Consider the following 16110-nt stretch of genomic DNA (forward strand, 5'->3'; position numbering starts at 1 on the left):
TTGACATGGAACGTGACACAGCAGGAAAAAAAAACTAAAAATAGAGGCGTGTACTGACGATGGAAAGGGTGACTATCACCTATTTTTAGCAGTTTTTCCAGGATTAAAAAAACCCACATATTTGCCCAAATTTTGGTGGGAAAAGAGTACTTAAGTGCCCCAAAACAATGAGCAGGGATGTTATCAGCATGGCTAGATACCACGAAAGGTAAGTGAACCGGAAGGGTGAATGGACTATTTAAATAAATTAATGACAAATCTTAGAATTATGACTATAAATACCAAATCCTGACTTTATTTTTCATTTCTGTCGTTAATTTATAATGATAATAAAAATGGCAAAAATGTATATCTTCTTTCTCTCCAAGTATTTAGTTGGTCATGGTATTGGTATTGGTAAAGGATATCTTAAATTAACACAATAAAGGATAGTAGTGTCATGTACAGTGACTTCACTTTTTCAACAAATAGTGTTAGTTAATAAGGTTGTAACTTCCACAGATACAGTTTTTCAGGTAGAAGAGCCCTGTTGGTGGAAGAAAAGTAGTGTTATATTTCTCTATGAATTAATGAACAGTTAAGTTAATCAAACATTCACTCCACTCTGCCCTCTGCTGCTCCATCTCCTCAGACAGAGTGCCTTGAGTGTGCTCTGCCACTCAAAGAGTGCGGTGCTCTGGATAACCAAACCGTATATTCCGACAGAGCTCCAAATTTACGAATGGTCCAATCTGTGCCAGAGTGTGCTCTGACACTCAAATGAGTATTTCCATACGCACCACTCGCACCACCTTCCAACATTGTCTAAAACAAGCCAACAGAACTTGCTAGCCAGTGCTAGTTAATGTCTGTGGAGAATTGTTTTGCCTCCAGCTAAGCCCCGCCCACCAAAAAACATTGTACTGTTTACTAACAGTAAAAGGGTCTATATACCATAAAACTTCAATTAGAATCTCCGGCTATTTTCTTAAATCACTGAAATCAACAGGCACTCGAGGATTACGGCATCTGGCATACCGACACAGCTCCACGTTATCCTGTTAAAACAATACTCACAACTTGGATTCATTTTTATGGAAAATCCTTTTGATTCTTTTGATATGAGGACCCTTACAGACTAAAGGGATATGAAGAACTTAGAGGGTAATCGAGGAACAGACACATAAAACAAAAAAATGTGCTGCTTGGTAACCAGACCAGGTGTCTACTTGAGACAGGCGTTTATTTGTCAAAATAGCCACACCGTTCTAGTAAAAGGGACTGGGTGTTTGATTAGTACTAGGCTTTTAATTGAAGTTTTACGGTACTTATTTTGACTTCAAACTATGTATTTTTGCAATGGTGGGAAAACTCCATGAAATAACATTTACACCATTGAGTGACAGAAAATATATTATGATACATGAGGGACGTTGAATGCATTCATTTTAAGTTTCATTGGACAAAGGTGTCTGCCAAGTCAATATAATGTAAAATTATTTCTTTTAATTAGAAAGAGAGAAATATTTTAAGAAAGGATGATTTCATAAAAAAAATTCCACTGCAAGTTTTCCAGGTTTTCTGTAGCTGTGAACATTGCAAGTATAGAACTTGATTTTCTGATAAATGATGTTTAATAAAAGCCCAACATAAGTCTAATGTGTCAGTGTAATCCTGGTGTAGTTACTATGAATAATAAATATAAATCAACCAAAACTATAAATTTGCTCTGATAGGACTCTACTAAATCTGCTATGGTAGTTAAATTGTGAGAACACCAGGGGCTACTCTGGAATGGCTGAGGGGGAACTTTAATGGGAACTTTAATATAAGTTGAACCCCCCTCGGCTCTTTTCAATCTGTCTTTAAAGACAGTGTGTTCAGATCTTGCTACAGCTGACCCGTGACCAGCAGGGTGCTCAGAGGTAATGTGTGTGCGGAGCTATTGTTTCCGTGAAAAGGCCCAGGGATGTTGCTTTGCATCATGGGAAAAACAGCATGATGGTTGTGGTGGTGTGGTCTGAATAACCTACTAACAAAATGAACCCTGCCGAGTCTGTGTTTATACTTATCTCATGTTCAGATTTCTAATGTTAGCTGATATTATTGTTTTATATAAAGGGCCTATTCTATTTTATTTAAAACCCACAAGTATCAATGGCACAAATTCTCATGATGATGTGTAGCTTGCTTTTTGTTCCTATAGTCTGCTGTAATGTTGACACAGTATATTTATCTGCAGTTGAAGTGGCAGCCCTCACCCTGACCTTCCCCCAGCTCAGCCAGTGAGAGATCAAATCAGTTCGTCCACACTGAGACAGAAATAGAAGCCCTCGTACATTGCGATACAAACCAATACATTGGTCTGTGTACTGAAAAAGAAGGATAACAATTTTAAGTTTGGCAACAATGCAGGCTGGGTATGAAAGCGTTTTCTGAGAGGTAGGAGATATGTATCAACGCATAAAAGAGCAAGGGACTAACCATTCATGGCTTTACTAGAAAATGCTCCAAGTTCTTAAATAGCAAACGTGATGTTAACCGATAAAAGTGGAAATTATTTATTAATGGGCCACATAATTTGGAGACAAAAGTACCCATTGTTGTTGTTCTCCCTTTTTCTTCCCACTCCATTCATGTATTTCCCTTTTTTCACTCATGGCCCTGTATTTTACTGAAGCTCAGTCTCCTCTTTTTTAATTTTGTTTACATAGCCTATTTACTTGTATCATATCTATTTCTTTTTTTTTTCTTATTCCAACCCTCTTTCTTTGTGTGTAGCTTTATGTTTATCCTTTGTTCTTCCTATATAAAAGTTTTGTTTTTTCCTAATAGAAATATATGTCCTCCCCTGTTACAGTTAAAATGATTGCTTTGACAAAAATAATACAAAAAATAGATGTATAAATCTTTACTGATTTCTCCAGCGCTTTCAACTGCACCTCATTAGCAAAAGGATTTTGCTGTCCTAATGTGACATACGCTATTTAGAACTTGGTCACTTGATAGCAGGTGGCTGTGTAGCCTATATGGAGGGACACAGTACCCGCTGTCTCCGCTCAAACATGATCTTGCCAAGTGGGCAAACTCCATCCGCTGATTAAGACCATTAGCCTACATGCTGTTGAAAGCTCCATAAAAAGGTAGTAAATCTGTCTTGGGTGAAGACAGTTTTAAGACTGTTGTTATATTGTACATAATTATTAATTTCTTGCAGTAAATCATCCACTGACAAAAAATGAGCGGTGTTTTGCGGATGCAGCGCTGATGAGAGGTCACTTTCAGCACTAACCTTGGTGACGTTTCCTGTGACTGCTTCACAATAAAAGCCAACCCGTGGTTCTACAATTTAATGATTTTAATGTGAAGGATGAGCAGTAGAAAATGTTGGGTGATATAAATGAGATGTAGGCTAATAATGAAATAAAACAAAACAAAACAAAATAAATCAGGAAGGCTGTAATACATGTTGTGTGTGCTTCCTGTGATTCCCTCAGGCATGTGAAAGCTATTTGAGTCCTGCACATGAAGGACGGACAAACTCAATGTGAATACACAAGATAAATGGCTGTTGCGGAATAAAAATCAATCGTTTTAACTATCAAAACCGATTGCATGAAAATCTCGACGTGCATAGTCCTTAATATTTTTCCCTTCGACAAATTAAATGAACATATAATACGCTGGTGAAAGGATGTGTGTTTCACCTTGACGGTTGACTGCTGCTGCGGATGCAGTTCCAGACGCCTCCACTGAGCTTCAGAGCGATTCCTCCATGACTCTGCTCATGTAGCAGCAGGGAGGGATGTGTTGTATCATCCAGACAGCCCGGCAGACGCTTCGGTCCTTCAGTCGGAATCCTGCTGCCTCATCATGGCTCTCAACATCCCCGGCGTGGCCGTGATGCTGCTCTTCTACCTGCTGGTCCTCGGGATCGGCATCTGGGCTTCTTTCAAGTCCAAAAAGGAAGCCAAAAAGGGCCAGGGGAATAAGACGGAGATGGCTCTGCTGGGCAACCGGGGCATCAACCTGGTTGTCGGCATCTTCACCATGACAGGCGAGTAGCTGCGGTAACGGAATAACGGGGACAACGGGGGAGTCATTTTGTCCTTTATTTGTCTTCTAAAAATATATTTTTGCTTCATTTTATTTCATCAGTGGCCCTTTGTGCGCATGCGATCTTTTTTTTATCCTCGACTCGATTTCTCACGTTGCCTTAAAATCCTGTATTTGCCAAAAATAGAAGAAAACAAAATGTACACTCGCATCTAGCGCAGTTTCACAATTTATTTTATAACACCGACGACTGAATAATGAATCCTAGCGGGCCGGATTACAGTTTTAAGGCTACGAGGAATTATAAAATGCATGTTTTTAATGTTCTAATAATAACTGATGGTGTAACAATAGAAATGGTTTCAAATCAGGAAAGCACCGTTGTTTAAATAAATCTGTTAATGTGGTTTGAAATAAGATTAATGTAAAATAAAGGAGGAAATGGGTCAGGGATTTCTTTTTTTTTTTCTTCTTTTTTTTAAATTCTGCTTTACCCTTCCGCATGCACACTTCTCACATATTGTATAATAGTGATTCTCAGCCCAAATTCCTTGTTCCAGCTCACACGGTGACACAACTTTCAGGACATCTTTGTTTTAAAGTAATTGGTCATTAAATTTACACTAAATTCCAACTCAAATTTGATCTCTTATTAAAGTTACAGCAGACAGGCCGGTTCCTGTGCTCAGGTTACAGGCACGTGGACACTTGGCAGGAGCACCAGCCAACCGTCTTGCCACTGTCCTCTGCCTGTAATGGATGTGAATCTGTTTGTGTGTAAACAGCTACATGGGTTGGAGGTGGATTCATCGTGGGCACAGCAGAGGCAGTGTACAACCCCTCCATGGGACTGATCTGGGCCGTGATGCCTATCGCAGCAACCATGTGCTTCATCATAGGTACGGTTTCGGTTTCCTTTTAAAGTCCTGTAACACTAACAGGTAGAGCTGGGGAGTTCAGGGTCAACGGCTTCATTTTGTACAGCCACAGTAGTGGCCCCATAAGGCTGTAATGCTCATTACATACCACACTAGATGGATAAAAACTGGACTTTGTTATTCTTGGATCGTTATCAGTAGCAGGGCAAAAATGTAAAGCCTGTCCTGAGGGTAGACTGACCCCGTTACAAAAACAACAGCATCTCTTGTTGGTTCATATAATTAAAACAACCTATTTTTATATTTTACTGACAAGTGATGTCTTGTGATCATGTGAATAATGTCTCCTCTCTGCTGCAAAGGCAGGGATGGGGCTCCAGTCAGGACCACTTCAGCTGATTTCAAATTGGGGTCAAGTCAGAGTCCAAAAATATCCTACAACAAACAGTGGTCACTGAATATTCCTCACACTGTTATCTTCAATCACCCAGTACAGTCCTTTCAATAGAACAACCTAAAATGTGAGGAACCTTTAGCAGAAATGTGGCAGTATTTGTTAAAATAAAACATACAATCATATGGCACAATGGTACAATGTTAAGGTATGACATATTTTCACTTATCTGTGCATACAACTTGTACACCTAAAATGAGGATGCTTGCTTGTTAAATGGTAACAACATTATATGGAACATAAGCATCACCTGCCGCTGTAAATTTGAATACATTTTGTCTCTATGGGGAACTGACAGAAGCAGAGCAGCCTCTTGAGTTTGCTACAATAGCAACCAGCAACCCTGGGCAAGAAAGGCTAAAAAAAGATTATAAAAACGTGACTCAATCAAAGCCAAAGACGGTTTTATGTAAGACTGGAGATAGAGACCTACAAAAGTCTAAGTTTAAAAAAAAAGACCAAGGCAAGTCCATGATAATTAAACAAATATCTTGTTACCAGACCTTTTAAACCTCAGCTAAGTAGCTTTAGTTGCTTACATTTAACCAGACTTTAAATATACTCGTATGAAATGTTTTTGCAATGGTCAAATTAATTGTTTTAGAAGGCACGGAAAAACAGCCACGTTGGGTTTATTCTCAGCTTGTCAGGCTCAGCCCTGCCTGTCAGACCTTTGCTTTAACTCAAATACAGCTGAGGCTGATTGAATTTTGGTCATTAGTTTCAGAGACATTCAGAGACATGCACATTTTTACATTTTGGTTCATGAAAACATAGTTTCCTTAATCTGTTTTTATTATTGGACTATTTAGGCATCAGTATCTTTTTATTTATGCTTGGAAGTCTGACGTACATTATCACTACTTAATGTTTACTGTGTATGGGTTCCTTTCCTCTGGTAACTGCTGAAAGGCCTCCTGGGAAATGTAGGAAATCACTTACTAAAGCAGACGAGGCAGGTTAGGAAAAACTGAAAACAATAAATTATAGCACTTCATCATAAATTAACTTCTGAAATGCACCACAGAGTAGTGAAGTCCGGTGCGCAGTAACAATACAAGAGGATGGATTTTTTCCCTAGGATATGACAACATTCAGGTTTTGTCATATCTTTTGATCAAAGGCAACACAACAGGCTAACACAACTTCCCTTACGTCTGGAGATTAGCAGAGAAAAACAACATTCCTCTTCCACATGAAAGTCACATGAGAAAAGAAAAATTTATCCTCTTAATCCCTGATGAATGTACGCTGAAGTCAGTGTGGTCATACATTTACTGTGATTGCATATTGAAAATGTTTGTCTATTAGCCTATATGTGCAGTGTTTTATTGTGGAGGTGTTTTTTTTAGTAGTTTGTACTTAAGGGAGTAAAACACTCACATTAAGGGGTAAAGAGCAGAGGCTCCATTTGACATAGAAAATCACATACATTCAGAGTGAAATTTCCCATCAAACTCGGTTCATGAGACGAGATTAATCCGCATCTGAACAGTTTCCTGTTGAAAAGCTAAGACTACTAAAGGGGAAATTTAAGGAGAATATTAGGAATATTTAAACACGAAATATAAGTTTTATACTAGCAGCAATTATAGTTAGAAATCTGGTCAATGATACAAATTAATGCTGTTATCTAATTCAAAAGCTGAATGTTGACCACATTATACATTTGCATGACAAATGACTGTCAGCCAATAAATCTAAATCTCCCTATTTCTCTGTTTGATCTTTAAGGTGGCCTGTTCTTTGCCGAGCCGATGAGAAACAATAAGTATGTGACCATGATGGATCCTTTCCAGATCAAATATGGAAAAGTACCGACGGCTGCTCTGTCTCTGGCCTCACTCGTATCAGAGATTATGTGGGTAACAGGAACACTCATAGGATTAGGTAAGAATGTGTGGGTGTGATGCATTTGATACTCGTATGTTGACCCTGGCAGCGGAGCAGCTGTTGATCGCAGCTCTTTGCTGAGGTGTTGAGTGAAACACAAGCCTTTGTCTAATTGTACAGTTGCTCTGAAATAACTCGATCAAAGGAACAAGATCTTAAATCAAGACAGTAATCACAGGTGTATTGTAATAATCAAACATTGAGACAAAGAAAACGCTACTGACTCCTAGATTTGATCTCTTATCACTTTTCAGTTTTATGCAACCAATCAAGTAACATTGAAGTGATTCTTGTCAAAAACAAATGTTTATGTTGTGTAATTTCTGCTGATAAACTGTTATTAAATATTTAAAATCATCTAATGTCACATCATTACATTAACATTAATACCTACATTAACATAAATAACAACATGAAATAAAAACTTTCATCTTGACTAGGATTCTGCCAACAGTTAAACACCCTAAACAAGCTCCTGTGACAAGTGGTACATTTACCTTATCAGGTGAATTGATAAAGAAACTATGCCAGACTTGAGGGTGGGACTCTGTGTAATTTATTAATGCAACTGATAAAAAAAAGAACATGTTATGTGCAAACCTTCCCTTGGCAAACTATTTATATAAGGATTAGATATAGCCAAATCCTGTCGCACCCATCCCGTTAAACCCAGTGGAGTTAAAGATTCCTTGGTTGCTGCATTTGTGTTCAACAGTCTGAATAAGAAAGCAGGTTACAAGTGTTTATTCTTGGGTTAAGCTCTTCTGGCTAAATAATCTTCTACAAAATATCTGAATTATAAAGTTATATTTGACTTTATATTGTCTTAATGTTCAATATTTTAGGTGACTATTAAAGGTGAGTTAAACAGCTTTGGTGTTTTTAAATTACATGACTGTAATGGTCAACATAAGGGTTTTACATGCTCACAAGTATTTGAAATACCTAACCGAGTGTATATAGCCAGCGTGGGTAAAAGATTAATGTGCATGTATTTAACAGGTGTAACTATGAGTGTGATCCTGAATTTGTCCTATACTGTGAGCATCTGGATTTCTGCGGCTGTGGCCATTACCTACACCCTGATGGGAGGTCTCTACTCTGTGGCCTACACAGACATCATACAGCTCATCCTTATCTTCATCAGCTTGGTGAGTTATTGCTTCTCCTGGATCGTAATGTATTCCCTGGCATTCCTAGAGGTCATGGATAATAAGAGGAGTAAAGGAAAAGTTTAGCATTTCAAGGACAGATACTTATTGGCTCTCTTTATGAGGATTAGATGAGAATACTGATACCACTCTCATGTCTGTGTGTTAACCCCAGAACAGCCGGCAGGTGTTTAGCTTAGTATAAGGACTGGAAGAAAAAGGAAATAGCTACTCAGTAAATAATATGTTGTGTCCATAGACTGTACGAAACTAATAGACATAGCCACCGTGACATAACAACATAACCCATTGGTTTGTGGACTCCCTCAAGTTTGGCCCTTTGGCTGTCACCATCTTCAATTTTTGGAACCAGAAGTGACTATTTTGGGAACAAAAGCGTGGAGTGTGGAGGAGCAAGGGGTGGATCTGCTTCACAGACTGTGGTATTGCCTCGCAGAGAGCCTGTCTGTCAAACTGGCCACTCCCTTTATTATGGCTAACTTCAGGCCTTGATAACACTTAAAAGAGTGAGTTGAATAAAAACTCACCCCCAAGTACAGTTGTCATAAACAGGGAAATTAGCTATATAAACATGTTTATACCTGCTTGGTTGTTGGACATTTTAACATGGGGACAGTGAGAACTGGCTTGCTTTTTGAGTCGGCCTCTAGTGGCCATTCGAGGTAGTGCAGTCTTTGGCACTTCCTGTTTGCTTTATTATTTCAGCCCTGGAGGTTGTTGCTTAGTTGTGTCTTGTCCAGTGTGTAGTATTTAGGGTAATTTATTGGCAGAAATAGAATATAATATAATAAGTAGGTTTTCTTTTGTGTATAATCACCTGAAAATATTGAATGACGAATGGTAGATGGTTGTGTGTTCATTACCTTAGAATAAGCCTTTTATATATACATAGGGAGCAGGTCTTTGTTTGTGACAATCACCATGTTCACCACCTTGTTTCTACAGTAGCCAAGAACGGAATAAACAAACACTGGCTCCAGAGAGGGCCAATCAGTATTCGCATTTTTTTAATTTAATTTTTTTTAATTTAATTTTATATACTTGCGAGGAGCAGCATCAGAAAACCACTGATTTGTAATGTGAAATGGCTTCCTTCAGTGTTTTTACTGGTTTAAATCACCTGATCTGTTTGTTTTGGAGAGGAAGAGACCTCTGGGGATAATCTGACTTATAGGAAAAACCTCCTAAACATCTGAATCAGAAATAAGGTGAGCACATAAGTTAGCAATGAAATTGGTAAGCACAGTAGCAGGTGCTAGGCTAGACGTGCCAAATAGCAAAGGAAAACAGCTGATTTGTAATTTGAAACTGCTTTCGTCAGTGTTTGTACTGGCTTAAATCACCTGGTCAGTTTGTTTTGGAGAGGAGGAGACCTCTAGGATTATTTGGCTTCTGGTAAAAACCTCCTGAACAATGAACACTGAAGGAGTTCTTACAGGGAGAAGATTCAGCTGGTTGCAATCTTCAGTCCTCGAAGCCAGATACCACTAAATCCCCCCAAATCTTACATACTTAACCTTTAAAACAGAAAAGTAAAAACATCAATCTGCGGCTACAGGTAGAGTGACATACTATGTTGAACTTTCTTTACAAACAACAGAATTTACCCGCTCAGTACATGTATTGCTGCTGGTTGCCTGGCATCCTCATGGGGCAGCTGTTGCTCCTACATAGTTTCAACTTTTTGTTAAATCACAATCTGTCTTTTCTATATTTCTGTTTGTGTACAGATTAAACAAGACACGGGTTAATTTGTGAGGTTTTGAGGTGTTGGTAGGTGAATTTATGAACTTTGGAAAGAGCCAAATTCAGTGTTTCCATCTGCTTACACTCTTCATGCTAAGCTAGGCTAATTCCCCCATACTAAAAGCTAGAGTATGTCACTTTTAAAAATACAAATAACAGTTCTTTATTTAACAAATGAAAAGTGGAATTAACACACACACACACACACACACACACACAATAAATAAACACCCTTCCTTACTTCTATACACTTGGGCTATGCAGCAGCCTTACTTGTCCTGTTATGACCAGTAGTTTCTGATGGCTAATGTTTGCCTTTGGGTAAATATTTCTCTATTAGCTGAATTACTGACTCAGTTCACTGACTTTGTGACTCATCTGCACTTATTTAAGCATTTAGCAATATTCATAATTTTCACTTGTTGTGGCCACTGTCAAGCAAATGTTGCTTAGTCTCACTTAAATGCACAGATATCAGAGTGGTACTGACCTCCTCATCTAACTCTAAGATTTACATAAGCAGCTTTAGCCGTGTTATTTAAAAGTCTACATTTGATGCTATTAAATTTGAATGAAGGTTTCATTCATTATAAACAATCTTATTTTGGACTAAAACTCTTAATTGTTCAGCCATTGTGTGACCTGATGATGGAATCTTTATGTGTCCAGGAAAAGTCTTAGATGGCGCAACCGTGGCTCAGTGGTTAGGACTCTCCAGTCCAAACACATGCCAGTCAGGTGAACTGGAAACTAAGGTGTGAATGTGTCTGTCGGTCTGTATGCGTGAATGCTGAAAAAGACTGACAAACTGTACAGGTACCCCACCTCTGCATAATGTATGCTTGGATAGCTTCCAATCTGTGCCCTTAAACAGTTTTTTTTAGTTTATCTTCATTGAACAAACCTGCCAGCTAACATTCTTCCTTTGTCGATGGGCAGAAGGGCTGGTTGTAAGTGTACTTAAGTTTGCTGAGGGTCTTTGTTTTTTTGTAGTGGCTGTGCGTCCCCTTCGCTCTGATGGGCCCTGCTGTGTTGGACATCACTGAGACGGCCTACAACTACACCTTCCAGTCTCCATGGGTTGGTTCTCTGGAGGCAGACAGAGCCTGGAGATGGATTGATAACTTTCTACTTCTGGTAAGACTGGAGATTTTCTCATGGAAGATTCAATAGATGTCAAAGGTGAAGTTTGTTCAAGACTGCGGATAAGGGTGTCCTTTCCTTCATTGTTTGATTGAATCATGGGCAGCATATCAAGTTTCAGGTTGGATTGGTGAGGATCCAAGTGTACTTTTTGCAGATTATATCTTTCAATAGACCGCGATCTTTCTTGTGCAATCAAGTGGAGTGCACTGCAGGTGTTATACAAACATTCTCCTTAAGTTTCATGTTTTACATAGAAGCTGCAGAAATGCAAATTCCTGCATTTGAAGTAGTTGGTTCTTTCACAGCTATCCTCAATTTTCTTTAACTAATCTAACTTGCATCTTAGGTCAGCTGTTAATCATTAAACTCTGTACAGAGATCTAGCTAAATATGTTAACAAGCTTGAGTATAGGAAACTAAAGGACTTTATCTTCCAGCACTCCTGAGAGCTCTTCAAGTGGTGAAGTTCTGACCGAGCTGCTCCAGCGCCAGTTTGTGCCTCTTGTGTTTTATTATATTTAGGTCAAAGAGCTAATCATTTGTTTTGCCAAAATATTTTTCTAAAACCTAAGTCTTATTTTCCACAGTTTTGAGAGGATTTCCAGAATCCTCAAACACTCTTGTGTTCATTCGGATCAAAAAATACTTTGCCTGCTGTTTCCCAGTTGTGACGAGTTTTTCTAATCAAAACAGAGATGGTAGTCAGAGGGGACATATCCTTTCTCTTGTTTTATTTGTGTAATATAAGAAAAATATAAAACTAATTTAAGAAAAATACTAAAACTAAATCAAAATGTTACCTCTCCTCCTTCATTTTCCTCCCTCTTCTTGTGTTTGTCCTATGTCTCTCCCAAGGGTTTGGGGAACTTGGGTCTTCAGAACTTCCACCAGAGGACACTGTCAGCTGCTTCCTCGGCAACAGCCAAGATCACCTGCTTCGCTGCTGCTTTCATCGTTCCCACATTAGGCATCCCTCCCATTCTCCTTGGTGCAGTGGCTGCATCAACAGGTAGAGAGAATAAAAGACTGGCTAAAAAAAATCCAACACTTGGGATGTATAACACGTATAACACAAATATGTAGTGTTACCTCCCTTTGATCAACTTGGCTTAGTTATTTTTTACAATTAGTCTGCAGAGCTGTCAAAGTATGAAAAGTATTAAAAATAACTGACTTAAAGTGAAACACATTAAACCTTGTGCAGTGCATGAGGGAACATCTTAGAATCACTATACTGAATAAAATCTTTAGCCTAATCATAATTTTAACACAATTAGATTTAGAAAAATAGAGAAAGTATTCAGCGTCTCAGATGCACTTGTCAATGTCACTGAGGCTTATGATGGTATTATACAGGCAGGTCAGTCTAGGACCTGAACTCTTTTAGACACACTGTTGTAACACGTGCAGAATGTGGCTTGGCATTGTTGTGCCAGAATAAAAACCTCTATGTACCTTTCCACGTTCATGGTGAATTCTCAGATGTGCAAGTTACCCATGATGCCATGGGCACTAATACGCCCCCATACCATCACAGATGCTGGCTTTTGAACTTTGCGCTGTAACAATCTGGATGGTCCTTTTCTTCTTAGCCCGGAGGACACAGCATCCATAATTTCCAAAAACAATGTGAAATATGGACCACAGCACACTTTTCCACTTTGGATCAGTCCATCTCAGATGAGCTCTGGCCCAGAGAAGTTAGTAGTATTTCTGGATGTTGTTGATATATTGCTTTCACTTTGCATGGTAGAGCTTTAACCTGTATTTGTAGATGCAGTGATGAACTGTGTTTACTGTGTTTTTCCAAAGTGTTCAAATCACAGTCTATTGAAAGATACAATCTGTTGTATCCTCAACAGTTCAGCCTGAAACTTAATATGCTATCTGTTGAATCTTTCATGAGAAAATCTCCAGTCTTACCAGAAGTAGAACATTATTAATCCATCTCCACACTCTGTCTGCCTCCAGAGGCCTGATGTAGTATTCTTTATACAATGAAATCAGACTTGTACCTTATGTGCGGATTTCTCTAGATTCTCTGATGATATTATGGATCATAGATGGCAAAATCCCCAATTTCCTTGCAGTTGTGCATTGAGAAAGGTTGCTTTTGCGGTTTGCCCTTGCAGTTTTTCACAAAGTGACCATCCGTGCTTGTGAACAACTGAGCCTTTCAAGAGCACCTCTTTCATACCTCTAAATGATACTATCATTTTTTACCAATTAACCTTGTTTACCTGTAGCATGGTTCAGATGTTTTTGAGCATTCAACAGCTTTCCCAGTCTTTTGTTGACCCGTCCCAACTTTTCTTAAACATGTTGCAGGCATCATATTCAGAGTAAGTGTATGTTTTACAAAAAACAAAGTTTATCAGTTTGACATACAAATATCTTGTCTTTGTACTGTACCTAATTGAATATAGGTGAAAAAGATATGCAAATAATTGCATTGTTTTTATTAACGTTTTACTCAGTGTGCCAACCTTTTCGAAATTGGGGTTGTGCTTTTTTATCACTATCTTCTCACTTACCTGTTTGTCAAACTGTCTTCATTTTCCTTAGACTGGAACATGACCTCTTATGGTTCTCCGTCTCCATTTGCACGTAACGAGACCGGACTCGTCCTGCCTATCGTACTGCAGCACCTTACCCCAACTTACATCTCCATTATCGGTATTGGGGCAGTGGCCGCTGCTGTGATGTCATCCACTGATTCTGCTTTGCTGTCTGCAGCCTCCATCTTCACCGCCAACATCTATAGGAACATTCTGAGGCCACTGGTGAGGAAGATGAGGAAAGTGAGGGGAGGTGATGGGCTCCTCCACAATAAGAGACAAAAAGTGTTACTCATCCATTTAGACATCCCTAAACACACGTTAGAGGCATTCATTTGATGGAATGTAGATTTTTCAAAGTATTGATTTAACAATGTGTCCCTGACCTACCTACCTCTTTTTTCACAAAAATGGGCCATCAGAAAAAAAAAGAAAAGCACAGATCCTGACTGTTGTTTATTTTCTTTCCTCCAGGCGTCAGAGCGGGAGATCCAGTGGGTGATTCGGATCTCAGTGGTGGTGGTGGGTCTGGCCGGTACCTCTCTCACCTTCCTGGACAATAGTGTCCTGATGATCTGGATGCTTCGATCTGACCTCACCTACACCCTCATGCTGCCGCAGCTTGTCTGTGTCCTCTTCTTTAGCATCTCCAACAGTTATGGGGCTGTGCTGGGCTGCGTGACAGGCATGCTGTTGCGGGTGTTATGCGGGGAGCCTCTGCTTGGGATACCACCTGTTATCAAATTCCCAGGATGCACTCTGGTAAAAGGCGTTTATGTCCAGCGCTCTCCAATCAGGACCATCTGCATGCTCTCTTCTGTGGCGGCCATCTTGTTGTTCTCCTACCTGGCGTCTCTGCTCTTCAACAGAGGCCTGCTTCCTGAGAAATGGGATGTTTTTAATGTAAAGACTCAGTACTCTATACAAACACAAGATGGCGACAAATCCGACACTAAGAATGAGAATTTAAAAGAACCACATGAGAACAATGAAGTGTGTGAACCTATGTTAGAATCAACATGTTAAGTCAAACCCTCATTTAAAATACATTTTTATACATTTTACATCAGTATGGACTGGTTTAAGAACAAATGTATGTAATGTGTAATGACATAATTTTAACAGTACAATATATTTTGAATTTTTATATACTTTTATATACAGCATAAATTAAAAAAAAAACAAAAAAACATCACACCTATGCTCTTTGTTATGATAAGAGCATTTCATTGATGGATTTTAAGACAATAGACCCCTGGGCACAAAATATAAAACGCCCCCCCACACACACCCTGACCAGGAATGCAATCGTTATAGTTGTTTCACGTCTTTTTGAGCAACATTTTGCACATTAACTATTAGTACTGTTGTTGATTGAACTTTAGTTTCTTGTTCATGGAGCTGAAGGAGGACTGTTTAAGCCCTTCTCAAAGCTCCCATGTATTATACACAATGCTATAGGTGCACACAATTCTATAAAAAACCATTAAAGGAAACCTGTGATGAAGGTCATATCTTCTTAAAGCAGAGCTGTGCAGAGTCAAATATATTACAGACTTTGATGTGGGCTTACTGTACCGTTGGTATGCATGATGCAGCTCTATTGTGTTGGAAAAAAACGATAAAAAATACAATAAAATATCAGATCAGACTTGGTATTAGCAGGTACTCAGTAGTGAAAGACTCGGATTGAGATCAGGAGCAAAAAAAACATGAATAAGACATCCCTGTATTTGACTGAGCTCTTTGAATTTCCAAAGACAAATATTAATAAAAGTCACTTAATATAGAGGCTCACTGGACCCTTTGGGCCCCTGGGATTGTGCCTGTTCGGCTCATGAGATAACCCACCCATGCTTTAAAAGGTAATTTTATATTTGATCGTACAGTATTTGTCTTTTGGTATAGTTTCTGACTTTATAGCAGGGTTTAGCATTTAAAAACAATGTCTGTCAACAGTAAAGTATTGTTAATGTTGAAACCAAGGCATGACCAGTGGTTAGTACTGCTGACATGCAGCACCACTGCTGAGTGAGTGTGTAGAATATCCAGCAGAGCTGCCTTATTAACCTGGTGAGGCCAATGGATTTAATTATGCTGTACTCAGGGCTGAGCAAAACAGATTATATGGAGGCAAAGGGGCTTCAGTGACCTGAAATTATTTAATATAATCATTTAATTTAAAACACCCCTGGATTTGTCCTGCCCATTCTTTTCTTCACACATGT

The 16110-nt window shown here is 38.9% G+C and overlaps 1 protein-coding gene across 1 annotated transcript; it reads left to right on the top strand.

Annotated features, from left to right (window-relative positions):
* Positions 1-3723: 3723 nt before the first annotated feature.
* Positions 3724-15409, top strand: LOC126406791 (high-affinity choline transporter 1-like). The gene is made up of 8 exons (XM_050071293.1): positions 3724-4036; positions 4821-4934; positions 7102-7257; positions 8263-8411; positions 11172-11315; positions 12180-12333; positions 13890-14107; positions 14357-15409. Exons 1-8 carry the CDS (start codon positions 3853-3855, stop codon positions 14906-14908), a joined length of 1671 nt encoding a protein of 556 aa, XP_049927250.1. The 5' UTR covers positions 3724-3852; the 3' UTR covers positions 14909-15409.
* Positions 15410-16110: the final 701 nt, after the last annotated feature.

Source organism: Epinephelus moara, chromosome 19 (assembly GCF_006386435.1).
Source record: "Epinephelus moara isolate mb chromosome 19, YSFRI_EMoa_1.0, whole genome shotgun sequence".
NCBI lineage: Eukaryota > Metazoa > Chordata > Actinopteri > Perciformes > Serranidae > Epinephelus > Epinephelus moara.